Consider the following 16814-nt stretch of genomic DNA (forward strand, 5'->3'; position numbering starts at 1 on the left):
TTTGTGTATTAATAGCACTGTCTCATTTAAGGAGGAAAAGAACATGTAACATAAAAAAAAGGAAATTCTTCTTGCTTTTTATGAAATCATGTGCCAGATTCTCAGCTGGTGCATCCTTTGGGGATGCAATTCCAAGCCACATCAGCTGAGGATCTGATCTAAAGTGCTTTCCTCTGACCAATATCAAAACATATTCAGACCCACCTCAACTCACACACTAAGGGTACCAAATTGTAGTCTCATATTTCAAAATAGTTTTCAACCTCTTCTTTCTATATTTTATACAATATCCCATTTTCTGGTCTCAAATAGCAGAAGATGTAAGCATCCATAGAATCATTTAGGTTGGAAAAAGACCTTTAATGAAGTTGACTACATTTGCTACACCTTCAGGGTCTGCCTGCAGACTTTGATGTGTGCTTTGTTAAAGCAGAAACTATTTGTATACTACACTGACAAGAAACTGTTGTAATTCTCTAGGGAACATCTGCCCACCTTCTCCATGAACCTGGGTTCACAACCAAGCTTGTCTAGACAACAGGGAGAGAAAGAAACCAGCAGTACTTCCTTTGGGGATGCAATTCCAAGCCACATCAGCTGAGGATCTGATCTAAAGTGCTTTCCTCTGACCAATATCAAAACATATTCAGACCCACCTCAACTCACACACTAAGGGTACCAAATTGTAGTCTCATATTTCAAAATAGTTTTCAACCTCTTCTTTCTATATTTTATACAATATCCCATTTTCTGGTCTCAAATAGCAGAAGATGTAAGCATCCATAGAATCATTTAGGTTGGAAAAAGACCTTTAATGAAGTTGACTACATTTGCTACACCTTCAGGGTCTGCCTGCAGACTTTGATGTGTGCTTTGTTAAAGCAGAAACTATTTGTATACTACACTGACAAGAAACTGTTGTAATTCTCTAGGGAACATCTGCCCACCTTCTCCATGAACCTGGGTTCACAACCAAGCTTGTCTAGACAACAGGGAGAGAAAGACACCTCAAATTCCATCCTCAGGTTCAGACTAGCATCTCCCCTTCAATGGAAGTGGGTGCCAGGTTTTCGGGCAACATCCCGGATTTTTAACTCCTCAACTGTGAGTGCTACTCTAGTCTTGGAGATTATCAGGGGAGCACCTGTCTGTTCCTGCTGGCCCTCTGCTCAAAACTGTTGTAGCTGCTTAGAGATGTGACACTTCATCCACTGAAAACCAAACACACAATTTCAAATCAAGAACAACTGAACACAGTGAAGTCAGACAGGGAAGGAGCTCCAGGGGAAGTCGTGAGCCTGAGCAGCTTCAGTGCCTTCCCCTCACATCTCATCCTCCTGCAAAAAGCAGAAACATCAGCCATGTGCTCTTCACACAGGAAGAGCAACCAACCTCTATCAATGGCTGTATCTAGGTAACAAAATCTATATTCATATTATGAAAACAACCGCAGTGTCCATGTTTGGTCATGTGGGTTATTTTATGTCACAACTCCCTTCTTCTTTTCATTGTCAATGTTTTGATCATGTTTTCTTTTTGACTAAAGTTCCAATTGAAAGGATGGTTATGGTCAGATGTGAAAGAATTGCACCTCAGGGTGCCACAAACATTTTCCCTTCTGACTTGCAGATCAGATCCTCTTGGCTGCCAACCCTCAAGCAATTCTCTCTCAGCAGAGTCCCACACTGGCACTCCCTTGGAAGCTCCTGCTTTCCAGGACATTTGCATCGAAACACCCTTCTGCTTGCTCCAAAGTCTACCTGGAGCAGCTTACTAGCTTGGCCTTTCTGATTCTTGGAAATGTCAATGCAACTCTTGCATCTTAAGACCAACTTAATGCTTGTAAAACAGAAATGCCTGCTGAAGTGAGGCTGATCCTGCAGATGAAATGCTTGTCAAGAGTCAGGCTCCCTGATTCCATCCTCTCATGCAGAGTTTCTGCCTGTGGCTGCACTTCAACCACTGTGTTTCAGCAGTCACACATTTGCTAACACCTCAAAAAAGTTCATCTGTACTGCTGTCACTTGTAACCAGTCCAATTATCTCTGCTCATTCGACAATGAAAAACAACCTCTTAGAAACAGCCTGGACACAAGAGTTGAACATCCTAGGAGATAAAAAAAAGCATCAAATTCAGATGCTACTCAAGAGTCCTACACAAGTAAGTGGGCAGAATGTGGCCCCTTGGTCTAGTGTGCAGGGACTAGAAGCAGCAGGGGTAGGAATGTGACTCCTAAGGTGCAGATGGGTATTTCTTTAGTACATTTCAAGAAACTGTATCAAGTCGACCTGATACAGACATGATACTACCAAGCAGCAAGGCAAGGCAAACCCAATCCCTCTCCACCACCTTCTGCTCCAGGCCTGCCATCCATTGGTACTTGACAGAAAGATGTAACAGCATCAGAAGCGCAACAAGAGGTCTTTGCAAGATGAACAAGTATGAACTCCACCAGCATATGGCATCTATTAGATGAAGAAACGGGTAGGAACTGCAAAGCAGGCTCCCAAGAGCATACAGTTCCTCTTGGAGGTCTTTGGAATTTCACAGCCACTTTGGGGCTCAGAGTGTCAAAACAATCTGCCAGTGAAGCCTGGATCCACCCAAGGAGACATTCAAAGGGAAACAGATAGCATCAGCAGAGGAGCTCAGTTACACAAAAGGAGAGGTGTGGCCGAACCACAACTTTTCTGATTCACATCAAGGCTTTCCCAAAAGCTCAGAGCTCTGCTCTCTCAAGAGGATGGTGCAGATACCGGGCACATTGAGCTATTTTCACAGCCTGCTTCACTGGAAGGGTAACCATGAAGGAAAAAACACAGGAGGGAGGACAAGGTGGGCTCACCAGAGTGCGTCCTGAGGTGTCCTGTGAGGGCGTCCCTCCGCCGGCAGGCGTAGCTGCAGAAAGGACATTTGAACGGTTTCTCCCCAGAGTGCAACTTGATGTGCCTCAGCAGATTCCCCTTTTGGGTAAAAGAAGCTCCACATTGGTTACAGTGGAAGGGGCGTTCACCTGGAAGGGTAATGGAAGGGAGAGAGCTGTCAAGAAAACATGGGAAGGTGCCAACCTGCTCTTTGCAACAAGTGGCATCTTCCATAGGTACAGGCCCCACCACCACCATCTCACAGCAGCTGCCCAGCTCCGAGGCTGTTCCTTTTGCTGTGATTTGAGGCTTTTTTTTCCTATTGAGGTAATTAAAAGCCTGATTTTCTTAAAAGTTCTGCACCTCAGAGGTTTTTATCCTTTATAAAAGATGAGTTCGGCTTAAAATTTAGACCCATCATTATGGTTGTCTAGAATTTATGGGATTGCATTTATTTTTAGCATCGCTCTATATGAGTGTTGAGAACTGATGATAACAATTGGACTTGGTCAGATGATAAAGTCTTTGCTTCAAAACACATCTTTTCCTTACACGATGCTTTAAGTGAAAACCCTTTTGGAAGGCTGCTTTGCCTTGCTAGAACAGTATGAGGAGAATTGCTGCAAGTGAGGGTCAGGCCCACAAGCTTTGGGCAATAGCAAAGATGGAGAAGAATCTTACATCATTAAACTGTGAAACAAACAAATCTGTGCTCTAAATAAAATGAACTGAAAAGAAAATAAAAAGGTTAACAGCGACTTGATATCTTACTCTCTCCCTTCACCCCATGCATTCACACACATACACACCCAAACTTATTTTGATGTTAAACCTTATTTGCCCTGGACAGTGGAGACTGGGCCCATAAAACATACTTTCTAAAAAAAAATTAAAATAATTATTTAGAGGAAAACCCTGGCAAACTCAGACAACTTTTGTGTAGTATTATCAAAACCATACTCTCTGTCAACATTTGTTGAGGACACTCAGCCTGTTCCAGCATTCCTGGGCAGGCAGTCAGCTCCACTCATCTACTCATGTCCCAGTGGGTACAGTGCAAATCAACGGGGTACAAGCACATCCCATGCTGGCCACTTGCCTGCACCCTTCATTGCAGCTGGGCTCTAGAGGCTGAAATGTTTTCCTGCTAGTGCCCCAGTGCAACAGGGTCTTGAGCACCAGATTTCAGATGAATGCAGTCTCATTAACTTTTCCAGCTTATCACCTATGATGGAGTCAATGCCTGGTGGGACTTTGAGGTTGACTTCACTAGCTCAAAGCAGAGTTCTCAGGAAAAACAACAAATGTGTTCTCTGATCTGTCACATCTCTCCAAAGACTTTTTCAATTGCTTTAAAAGGATTGCTCCCTTGCTGGACCAAACCACTTTTCTGTTTTTTTTTCCCCAAGTAGTTTGGGTGTCTAGTGTAACATGTGCCTGTTGATTCACACGGAAAGAGAGGGGAGAAGAGACCTCTTCAAGATGTCCACAAGCAGTTCTTGTTTCTGCAGTTGAAATCACTGCCAGCATTACAGTCCTGCATGGAGGGGAGCAGGAGGCAGGTGAGCCATGGAGATGCCATACATCTGTGTGAGCTGGAAATTACATCTGAAACACCTGCAGATGCACTGAAGAAAATACTAAGGTTCCTACATCTTGCCAAGAATAACTATTTTAAAAAATCAGGGCACAAAGTTCATCTTCCAATACACTCAACACGAGCTGATTGGAATTGATAAAGAGTTTGTGGCTTCCCTTTTGAACTCCCACACTGTACTTAAAGGATCTGATTAGCCATTATCTTCTTTTATATCATTTCAAAATGTCCATAACGGAGATATGTAAAGAGATTGCAGGAGAAAAATATATAGGTGGGTTTTTTTTTTAGTTCTGTTTTGCTTTCACTGTCTGAGAAAACAGGCAAAACCCCTTCCTTTGACATGTTTCTCAGTATTCAGGAATGACAGCTTCAGTTTCAGGATGACAACACAAAAGAAGGTGGTGAGTTTCTTACCACGTGTAAAGTCTTTCCTTCTACTCCTGCTGTATTGAAAGCTATGCAGTTAATGCGCTTGATCTACATCACTCATCTCTGATATTTTGGAGGCCACATACGAGCAGACATGATTCCTCAATCAACTGCCAGCTGAAGAGAAGCTGAAAAGCTTTTGGTCAACAATTCCAATAGTCACTGCACTGCAGTTCAGTAGCAAAGATGGCATAAAAACTGTCACCACAAAGTCACTAACCGTCTACTCTTCTCTTGCAACAGACAGAATCTGCTACAATAGCACATTTTACCTTAAATAACCTATCTATTTAAAGCCAGCACAAATTCATTTTTCCTACTGGCTTAACACTGGGTAAATAACTGCTTTGATCTGTTTGTTATACTTTTGTCCAATCGTTTGATTCCTGCTCCTTGTTTAAGCTGCAGGCTTGTGGGATGACTGTTAATTTTAGTCACACCTTCGCGCCTGATTGATCAGCAGCTTTTACATTTAGCACAGCTCATCTGAGAGACCATTCTCCAATGGAAGGGTGCACCAAAAAAGTAAACACTGAATAATAAGAGGATTCTGCTGTTTATCCAAGAACTCTGCTGTCAGATGTCCACTCTAGACACTAGCAAACCAGCCTTCTTTGTCACTGATTGCCTTGAGAAGATTGTTTTTCAATGATTTCTTCCTAGGAGGTTTTTAAGCAGTTCTCCCCTATTATCATTCATTCCCTCATTGCAATTTAACAACCTTTACACCCTGATTCACTTATCTTCCTTGTCTGTGAAAACTAGAAGTTGTTATCCATAAGCTGAAATTAATCAACCTAAACGTCCACTTTAAATACCTTTTGTTTTCTCTCTACATGACAGTCCCTGTGTTTAAAATCTTTTCTTATCTTTGGGGGTGATGGCAGCACATACTAAAAACTCTGGACCTGTTAAAACAGGCGACATACAACAGGCTAATGACAATTCTAAGCACAGTGTGTTTTCTACCATTTATACCTCTGTATTTACCATTTGACTCAAAATACTTATTTTCCTTTTATTGAAATAAGAACACCTTTTAAAAAGAACAGGTACTGGAAGACGATTAAGCAAGCATTTTGCTTTCCAGCACTGGAAACTATGTGCCTGCAATGTATCTGCAAAATATTTTTAATCTACTCTAAGTATTAAATCTTTTCTCTATTTTAGAGTTAAACCAGGGCAGAAACCCCTCAAACTTTAGTGATTAAAAAAAAGAAGAAAAAAATACTTTGTGAGCGGGGACAGGCAGAAGAAAAGCTTAACCCCTCCAAAAAAGTTTCTTTACAACTCTGGATTTAAGATCTAAAGCCAGACAAAACCAAGAATGCCTAGAAAGCCATGCTCTCCAGTGCATGGAATTTAATTATCTAAAGTTACTTCAGGAATGGACAAGACAAGGTAAGCCAGACCTACTAAGTATTACCTTTCCTAAAGGCTTAGTAAGAGGGGATTGTGCCAGGGAAACAGCCCTGATAATCACATAAATCAATCAATCCATGGGGTTTTATCATCCTACAGTTACATAAATTATTAATTAAAAGGTCCAATTTCAAATATTTACATCTAAAGCACTGCTGAAACTTCACAGCTCATTGTTTAACATGCATCCATCACAGCTAAATCTCCTCCAGGAAAAATAATAATCATGAAATATTACTGCTCTTTAACCACAGCAGTATCTAATGTACACAAGTTAACCTGCTGCTGTGCAAACAAATACTAAGATGAAAGGTGCAGAGGACCAATGGACGCAGGATTATTAGCATTATTAACTTTCTTAAGTATCTTTAATATATGGCAGCTGGCTGGAAACTTCATAGCACCAGCTAGGAACTCTGGCTGACTGATAGAACCTGAAACCAGCTGAATGAACTGATTACCAATAGCCTCAATATTTTACCATATATATATATGACAAAAGTTATTTCAAAAAGCAAACAAGATCATTTTTCTGCTTAATTGGAAGCTTCCCTGCACAACAATTCTCCTGTTACTGCCTCAGCACGGAAGTGCTGCGCAGAAGTTTCAGTATGAGTTACCCTTCTTCGAATCTCACCCCTGTGCAAAAATGCAGCACTGATATTTTCTTCAGCAAAACAAAAAAAATTAACTGAAGACAAAGAGCCTGCGAGGACCCCACAAATCAAGGAGACTTTGACTTTTTTTCATATCTTTTAGCTGGTAACTTTAGTCCCTTCGAAAACCAACAGAGCGACACAAAATCATGCACTAGTTCTCATTTACAGTGAGGCCTGGTTATTCCTACTGTGCTGTTCAAGTCCCTTCATGTCCATGTTTAATATTTTAATTTTTAAAAAACCTGCTGGTTTCAAACTCTGTTCAAAATAATAAGGAAAGCCAGGACAGAGCCCTTCTACATAGAAGAACTGGGTCCAGTGGGACTGCATTTAACATCTCTCCTAGCTAAACGTGTATCTTTTCTGTTTGCCACACACTTTTGATATGCAAAGGATGGCTCAGATACTTCTCCAGCAGTATTATTTTTTTAACCTCTTAATGCAAAGTAACTGCACCCAGGCTGCCATCAGCAAATACTTGCTCATGCTAATAATATTGATTTTCACTCTTTCATAGCAGGCTTTTTCTTAATACTTGATTAAAATGAAACACTGCTCATGTTTCATCAGATGCTGCAACTGCTCCATCCCAGGAGCACAAATGAAATACCAGCTGCTCCACCAACACCCTGACAGGCACAGAGTTGCAACCTGCCTTTGCCCAAGTGAAAGACAGAGCAGATTTGCTGCATTTCTGTATTTGTTATTCTGGGGACCTTCAGGTCTCCAGACCTACTGCTCTGCTCTCTGATTCAGATTAGGGAGCTGCACATCACTTGCAATCACTGATCTCACTGGGCTTTTTGGGTTGGGAAAAAACACCTACTTCCAGGTAGGGAAGTTTATGATAAAACAGAAGGGACAAGTATCTCATGAAAAATTCCTGGGAAATCCTGGGTGATTTCCAAGGGTCCTCTGTACACAGATTTATGGCCATATTCTTAAGAGACTAAATTCCATTAAGTTAACTGGTAAAAATATCAGAGGAGTTCAGCCACTGAGTACTATGAGTAAAGTAAATCTTTATGCAGGGAACAATTAAATAAATTAATAATACAAGTTCTCCTTCCTTAGGCTTAAGTAGAAAATGAGACCTCTGGGAAACTCAGGTTTAGGAACCTAAGAAATCATCACTTGTAGAAATTTGGCCATCCCATGTTTGATCCAGTGGCAAATTGATTCATATTACATATTAGGAGCCTGCTCTAAGTTCTAAATTAAGCCAAGTAAAACCTTTCTAGTAGAAGAATAAGGCAGGCAGCCCAATGGAGTTAATTGTAATGTGTTGATATGATCATTTGTATCAATTTGTTCCTGGTTGGCTGCTTTAGGCACAGAAATCTTTCACGCTGAACAGCACGATTGGGTTTTTCCTCACTCTCACTGTGTCCCAAAAACTTGAACTCTGCATGAGAAAAAACAAAATTAAATGGCATTCAGAGTGCCACTGTTGAATCTTGTTCAATTTTCAAGCTATGGATGCTAGAGTAGAACTTGAGGATTTTCCTCATGGGCACATAATGTATCTCATTTCACTGACTTGATGGTACTAAAATGCACATAAAGTGTGAACAAAGATGTGAGATCTTCCTGCAATTAGAACACCAAAGAAGACTGAAAACAAGCCCAAAAATTGAAGGGAGTAAGAATTCTATCCCTGCTGTGTTGTGCCCTGTGCCCAGGGACCCAACTTTGCTCTGCTCCTGTCCTGCTGCATCCACAGAGAAACCACTTCACTTCTGGGAGTGCTTAAAATCATGAGGATGATCCCTACTCTCCCTTAGAAATCAGGTGTTTCAGAATCCAGCAGTGGATTAGCTAAAAATGGGATGCTAGGGTGGGGACAATTCATAATTCACAGCTCAAGGGAGAACCTCACAGATCACAGAGGCACCAGCAAATAGTTTCTGCCCTATCAAAAAAACAAGGAGCAAGGAAATCTTAATTCAGGGCTACCAGCAGAAAGCTTAAACAGGTGAGAAATCACCGGGGTTCCTTTTCATTACCTCAGACAAATTGGATTATTGACCTTATCTTCTTCCTCTCCCTTTGCCTCAACACCCTCAAGTACAAGCCCCTGGTGTATCCAGTGGCAGTATTATGTGACCAGTCATCTCCTACAGTAACAAAAATCTCTGATAAAGATGCTGCAACTCAAGGCATGTGATGTGGAATATGAAACTTGGCTCAAAAGAAGATAGCATGGGAAAAGAGGAAAATAAATCAAACCTGACATGCTATTTTTCTGACACGAGGAGGTGGCACGTGAGGGAAGGTTGGGGGGGTTACCCTGCTCACCAAAGCAGGGAGAGGGCATCACACAATTCCCACATGGGGTGTTTTATTTATTTTCTGTCAGTGATGACAAATAAATAGGAAGGCCTTCTCCTGATGTCCATGCAGATGATAAAAAAATCTTCAGAGTTCCCAGTGTTTCAGAGAAATGTGCTTGGTGGTATCAGATGAGCGACGCCAAGAGCTCCGTGACAGAGCTTGTACAGATCTAAAGGATGAATGTGGAATCCCCAGCTTGGTCTTTCATGGGAAGGGGCAACTGGAGCATCAGAGGAATCAGAAGCTCCAGAACACGAAGCTGAGAGATCAGGCACTGAGCTCATCTCATCTGGCCCCATCCATGGCTCAGTTTGTCTTCCCCATCCCTGTATCTGTTTGACTGAACTAGCATCATGTGGCAAGGGAGACAACTGCTCCTCAGGAAAGGATGAATAGTGGCTGGAGAAAACTGTGCCCCTTTCTGTGTGTAACACAGCCAAAGCCACAGGGGGCACAGCTTCTCACAAAGCCTGGGTCCCTGCTGTAAGGAAAGCCACACTCTCTGTCCCAACACGCATGCAAATTACAGCCCCTACTGTGGACCACAGCATTTTGTGTGATTTACATAGAATGCTGACAGGTTTCTTGGGAAGGGAAAAGGACTTCAGTTTTCGCCAGTGCAAACAACTGGCCAGACCATGCTATGGTTGTGTACAGATCAAGTGGAGAGTGAGGCGGGATTCAGCTCCCAAAACATGCTTAAATTGGCTCTGAGAGGTAAGGGTTTACATGCCAGATGCATGAGCTGATAAAGAATATCATCCGTTTCCACTCACTAGGGACAACCTCCTTTCCCACCACCCTTCCCCCTTGGGCTGCAAAACCAGACTGCCCACAGGTCGGGGCTCATTCCAGAGCTGGGGCCAACCCATCGCATCCAGCTGCTGAGGAAGTGGCAAGACATTTTAAAACACTGCACTTGGAAAGACAGAAACCAGTAGGTTAAAAATAAGCCCCCAAATCAAGGATGTGGAAATCCAAGCAAACTTCTTCTGTTGTGGACAGTTGAAGCAGCAGCATGTATTAAAAAACAAACTAAGTAGGGAGGAGGGGGGAACCCCCCACAAAATTTGCCGACTGGTTTATTGAGAGCAGAGCACGGAGCTGCACGTTAAAAGGAAGGCCATTTCTATATGCTTGAAATCATCTGTATAGAGCATTACATCACAGCTCCTCTGCTCAAGATGGGAAAAGAGTCAGAGCTCTCCGAGGAACCAGCAGTAGCCTGAAGGAAAAAGCTACCAGTTATGCAACTCCTACCCCAGCACCCGCACAGAGCCCTCCTGCCTACGCGCTGACCAGACTCGGGTGTCTTCCCTTTCCATTCCCATGTCTTCTTCAACATGAAAAAGGCAGCTCGTCTGTACTCAAAAGATGTGCTAGCTACTCAGTATCTGAAAAAAAGTAATATGCAGACCGTTTAATTAAGTACCTCAATCTAATTATAGCAGGTCTAGTTTAGCTGCTCAAGTTCAAATACGTGGACTCCAATGCACCTACAATGCATATGCTGAGATGTGTGAGCGCCAGTGAAACCTCCCAGGGAGGCTGAGAGCTGGGGACTGAGTCTGGTGCCTCCTCTGTTCTCTTTCCCTCTTCTAGTCACAGCATGTCAAATTGTTCATCAAGATTGCAGTTCTCCAGCTAATGCTTTCACCCTGTCATAACTGCTCTCTAAAATCATGACTGCATCATAAACAATATTGCAACGATTTGCATTTTACATTTCTGTTACGTTAATATCAATACAACTTATATACAGGGCATTAACTAGGTAATATGTATTTATTATTCCTCTGTACAGGAATTCATTGCTTTCTTTCCCATCAAGGAGACACTAGTTGACTGCAGAGTAACAAGTTTACAAAAGAATTACACAAAGTCTTTCCTATTTGACCTTTTGTGTCTTAACAGGTATCTCCTAGTCAGTGTGAGTCTCTCACTTGTTAAATAATAAAGACAAAAACAAAACTGGTTTCATTTTTTCCAAAAAATATGACAAATAAACACCCACTGAGGCTCCAACACAGAAACGTGTGCTTAGCTTTCAGGAGACTGAAGTGTCTAACTTAAGCATATATTGCAGTATTTCAGGTGACTTACATGTCTTTAAAGCTCATAAAAGTCAAGCACAAGTTTAAGTACTTTATTATTTTTTTAAATCAAAGGCTCTGCCTGGTAGACCTCTGCAAGGCCAGAAGGTGTTGTCTGCTAGCACCATCTGGACTTTTATCCTGTTGGAGGTAACTGTCACTCCCACCTGAGAAGCAGCACAGGCAAGTGAGTACTAGTCTCTTGGGCACACCAGTTTGTCATATTAGTCAAAACTACTCTGAAATTTCCTGTTTTGAACTTGAGGTCTCACATTTCAGGACCAAAAGATCCAATCATTCAGCATTTTGCAAAGGTTTTTTTGTCTGACTCTTGAATTCTTCAATCTGGAAGCCTAGTTTGCTGCTTTGGTCTCCAAATAGCAGCACTCAAAAAACAGTTCTAGCAGAGTGCAAGCATGGAAAGGTGCCACAAAAAGGGTAACTGGCTGGTGGGGAAGCCAAATGCTAGCCCAGGACAGCAGTTCAGGCAAGGTTTCCCTGATGGAGCTGTCATGCAGCAAGCAGCAAGGCCCACTCTGGCATCAGAATCATCCTGGTAATGAGTGTCCCGTGCAGGGTTTGGGAATTCCAGGTTTCCCAGGTCACTGGCATCATGCCCAGCCACTTGCAAAGGAGGCTGGAGACCCCTAGAAAGTGGCTGGCATATTCCACTTGTGAGAACTTCCTAAGGAAGACCATCCAAGACCCCCCAGAAAGGTTCAAAAGCCTCGCACATGCACGCACACACACGAAAACACACACACACCCCCCATGCCAACAACTACTCTGAACACTAGTCAAGAACGGTTAAAAAGGCAATTATACAAACTTTTGTGCTGTTTTTTAAGAACCAAATGCTGCAAATCAATGTCAAGGTCACCCCACCAGGCTTGCCAGAAACACAGCACCACCAGCAAACTGGGCAACAGGCAGAGAACTGAACCAGTGAAGCCCACCTTGCCCCTCCCCAGACTCCTGCTACCCCGGGAACGGAAAGGGAAGAGAGAAGAGTTGTCAGGTAACATCAACATCAGATGCCAGGGGCAGTCACCAGGTTTTCTTTCAGCTGCTTACCAGTGTGGCTCCTTTTATGTACCATTAGCACATTGGGCCCAATGCAAACCATGCCACAGACGTCACATTTCAGTTTACCATTGGGAAGCCGGATTCCTCCCTCGCTCGACAGCTCCTGGATCTTCCTGGTATCCACCAGCTCATGACTCTCAGTGAGGGGGTCTTCCAGGCTGCTTCCTTCATCGTGAGCCCTGATCTCATCTTCCTGACTCAGGGGCTTCCTGTCACATTCCTCATCACTTTGCATTTCTAGCTTTACTGAATTTGCTGAAATAAAAAAAAATAAAAATGAAAAAAAAAATTAAAAACTTGTATTTACTAAGTTCCCAACTGCTAATATTATAGATTTCTACTATCATCACTATTAAAGCCCAGCCTTGAAGCTTAAAGCAATATAAGGGTCTCATGGTGGTGATGGCACCCCAAGTTCCAACAGCATCTTTCTTCAAGGCCTTGTTTTGTTGAAGGTTTGGTTGTTTTTTTTTTTAAGTTCCTAGTTCTCTCCCTATTTTACACCTTAGAAACTGAGGCACAGTGTGATCCAGAGACCTACCAACAGCTGCAGAGATGCAAGCAGCCTTAAGAAAGAACCAACCTCCTGCTTCTCAGCTTGAAACACAGGAGCTCCCTTTCCTTTGAAGGGGCCCAAGCCCCAAGAGCAAAGGACATCACCACAGCTGCTCCCTGCAGGTCTCCCCAGCCCAGTGCTCCACACATGGTTCCCTAAGATAGAACTGCCGCAGCTCATGGGCAGAAGCACCCTTTTCAGGCAGGGTTGTTCCAAACAAAGGTCCCTGGTGAAGCCAGGGCTTGCAGGCTGTGTCAGTAACCTCCACATCACCCTGCCTGCACAGGCAGCTTTCCTGACAGAGGGGACACCAACCTCTGGATGAGACTTCAGTGCTTTTTTTGCTACTATCTTCTGATTCACCTCAACAGGACACTACCAAGGCAAATAAGTCTGAAGCCAGAACTACACTGCTGGCTTCTTTCTATTTGCAAGTGAAATAAGCACAGTTGAAGATCTTTCTAATCTGTTGGGTTAGACTGACAGACTCGCTGCTGGTTTCTGTGATCCTCAGGCCACAGGATCAACCTCCTCTACCCAGCAAAAGCTTGTGGGACCAGCAAATCTTTAAAGAAAATGAATGCATCAGGCTTTTTCATGCAGGGGTGTTGGCGCAGGGATAGTTTCCTCCCCAGACACCACCATTTTCATGTCTCACACTCTCCATCCACACTGTCAGCCAGAAGGCCAGCCCACGTGCCTGCTTCCCTAAGCCTTGATCCTGCTGAGGGCTTTAAAAAGGAGGTGATTCAGCCTTCATATCTAAGCAGTCTTTGACCTCTGTACTAAGGCCATCAGCACAGGTGCTGGTGACAGCAGTGGACCTGGAGTGCAAATGCATGCCCTGGGCCTGGCCAGCATCTCTGAATCCCAGGCCAGGCCTGATTCAGAGCAGCCACCCCAAGGGGCCTCTGCCTAGGAACCCATTAAGAGAGTTTTGAGTAAACGTGTCTGATCGCTGTGAGGTGTCACAGAATCAAACAGCCAGCCTGGAAATGTCAGAAGAATGAAACCTGCTTCTTCAACTTCCTCCTGCAGCCTCTTTCTCCTCCTTCCCCAGCATTTACAGTTAAAGAAAACACAAGGTTCAGAGACCAATGTTGATGCTGCAACTCTGCATCATTGCTGGTAACAGCGATGATGTAGATAAAGCATAATGACCAGGGCAAAGGCACCAGAGACCAAACAACAGTAAGATGTTGCTTTTTAATCATAAAACTGTTGAAACATCTTCCAGTATTCATGGAGGCACTAATGGGAACTAAGGAATGAAAGCATTGCTAGGGCAAAGCACATCCAGAGCAAGGACACAGCTCGATCAGATCACAGGAGACAAAACCAGCACAGGCACCAGCACCAAAAGGGTCTGTCACTGCTAAGTAGTTGAGCACTTAATTTATAGAAGAGAACTGATATTTTCGTTGCCACAGAGATGCATCTATTGTTTAAAAAAAGAAACAACAGCACAAGACTGAGAGCTTGACTGTGACGTGGCCCCAAGCAGTTCCCAGGTGCAGCAACCTGGGCACAGGGCAGCTGTCCCCACCTACACCCAGCGTGGTGGAAGAGCACAGATCACCCAGGGATGTCCCTCTGCTCCACACTGGCACCCTCAGGGAAACACACGGATGAGAGCAATGCCTTGCTGGCCATGGAAAAGAAGCCATAAACTTTATGTGAACACAAATCGTTCCTAATGGAAAAGGTACATTTTTCTTAACGGCTTCTTCTGTGAGGCCACCAGCACCACCTCAGCAAGGCAGATGCAGGTCAAGAGGAGGCTGCTTGCATGGGGAGCAGAAGGGGCCTGCCCCAAGAGAAGCCATGGGAAGGCACCTGTCACCTGTGTGGAGCCCAAGGTATGGTGGCTGGCACAGCCCTCGTGGTGGCCTCTTGGCCAGGAGGACACACTCTTGGTGGAGGGGCTGAGCAGAAGGGAGGAAAACTGGGAGCTCTGCCAACTCCACAGGCTGGCAGAGAGAAAGTTGAGCCCCATGGAAAGCACACATGGATGATTTATGGGCAGCCCTCTCTCAGACGTAAGGAATGGCAGTTCCCTCAGATAAGAGCAACCTTTCGGGGTATTCAGCAAGGCTGAGAATGAAGCCTGAATTAAGTTGGCTGTCTTCAGGGGAAGGGTTTAACACACTTGGCCACAGAAGTAGCTAAGGAAGGTAGAGCCAGAAATAGTGCCCTGTGCTCCTCACCTAAAAGCCCAGGTTTCTGCCACAAACCTGCACACTCTTCAAGCACAGTAGCACATAAAGTAACATACCAATCGTTTATATGTAGATGTAGTCACAAGGGAGATTGAAAGCCTTGTATCTTACATACAAACATTTTTGTCTCTATTTCTCTGACTTGGAATAATAAACACTTGACTGTAAGAAGTGCGGAATCCACTGAGTTCCCATTTCAGTCTGTGGACCTCTGCCTGATTACCAGGTATGAAAGCAAGGCTACAAAAGCTTACAAACTGGAAGATCACTTCCTTTACCTTGCCCTAGCATTTTTCCTGCTGCAAGCTGGCTTTCACCCAACAGGATAGAGAGCCCAACAACAGGGAGCAACTGCTTGCTGAAATGCAACCTCCCCAAGCACACAGTGCTCCACAGCTCCTGCAAACGCAATTCACAGAGCCCAAGTCACTCCTGGGGCATCTTTCAAAATGCACCAGCTATTCTGCAAAGTTGGGCAGGCTGTTAAGTCTTCTCACTTCCCTCACCCAGAGCACCATTGTTGCCCTTCTCAGAAAGCCTCCACTAGCTCTTGTTGCTGCAGGAAGGTTTCCTTCAGCTGGGACTAGTCTCAGGTCTCCAAGGAGGGGAGCACTAGTAGAGCTCATTGTGAGGGCTTTGCTAATCAGGTCATCTCCACTGCCTTACATCATATTGGTGTATATATCAGGCTTGTGTGGCAGCCTGCATGCTAATAGGCACTTCAATTGCATATAGTTTGTTTTCTCTGTTCAGCCTTTGGAAGTATCATCATTTAGGGCACTGTTTTTGTTTTCATCTACAGCCACTAACTTAGGGAGCATAACAAACCCTGCTGCAAAGCAACAAGAACTATTTGAGGGATGTTTATGGCTACCATGCATGGTACACAAGTCTCCACGTCAAATTTCACCCTGGGTTCCCTTGCCTTTCTTGTTCACACACTTGCTAAAAGTGGCAGGCTCTCTCATTCCTTGGCAGAGCAAGGCATAAATAAGTAAATGGAAACATTTTTGAAAGTTTTTGGCACTTTTCCTAAAAATCACAGCAAAAGAGGTAGCAGGGATAAACTGTAATCCAAGTTGCTTCGACAACAGGAACTTATATTCAAACCATTTCCCTCCAGTTAATATAAGTTCCTTCCACTTTTTCCCAGTCCAACACAACATCTAGTGGGAGGGGGGAAGAAGTTGAGGAGCCACAAAAGCTTCTACCTATGAACAGGAAAGCTAATGGCACATATTCACCAGACCACACAGCACTGTTCCCTCTTTTTTTTTTTTCCCTCAGAGTACCAACCAGCTGATCCCAAATCTCACTTGATCCTGAGTGGCCAAACTGAATGCAATTTTTGTTAATGTCTCATAAGTGCTAATTAAACTGCAATTCCCTGTTCAACAACATTTGGGCAAGTTTTCAGTACCAAAATATTTCCTTCACCCACAAATTAGTTACAAACCAGATGCTGGAAGATCCACCTAAGAGAAATATTCCCAGTATTTCATCCTCTGTCATGGAACTTTATGTCCCTCAAATGCAAAATTGGGAGGGGGG

The 16814-nt window shown here is 43.7% G+C and overlaps 1 protein-coding gene across 2 annotated transcripts in view; it reads right to left on the minus strand.

The window, feature by feature from the left end:
- Window positions 1–16814, minus strand: part of IKZF2 (IKAROS family zinc finger 2 (Helios)) — a 109027-nt gene that overhangs the window by 36058 nt on the left and 56155 nt on the right. The window contains exons 3-4 of one of the 2 annotated variants that reach the window (XM_009996844.1): window positions 12477–12743; window positions 2847–3014 (exon numbers count right to left, since the gene is read on the minus strand). In XM_009996844.1, the coding sequence (XP_009995146.1) occupies window positions 2847–3014; window positions 12477–12743 (435 nt within the window). The remainder of the gene's footprint in view (window positions 1–2846; window positions 3015–12476; window positions 12744–16814) is intronic. The other variant, XM_009996837.1, reaches the window with a different exon arrangement.

This window comes from Chaetura pelagica, unplaced genomic scaffold (genome assembly GCF_000747805.2).
Source record: "Chaetura pelagica isolate M959 unplaced genomic scaffold, ChaPel_1.0 scaffold300, whole genome shotgun sequence".
NCBI lineage: Eukaryota > Metazoa > Chordata > Aves > Apodiformes > Apodidae > Chaetura > Chaetura pelagica.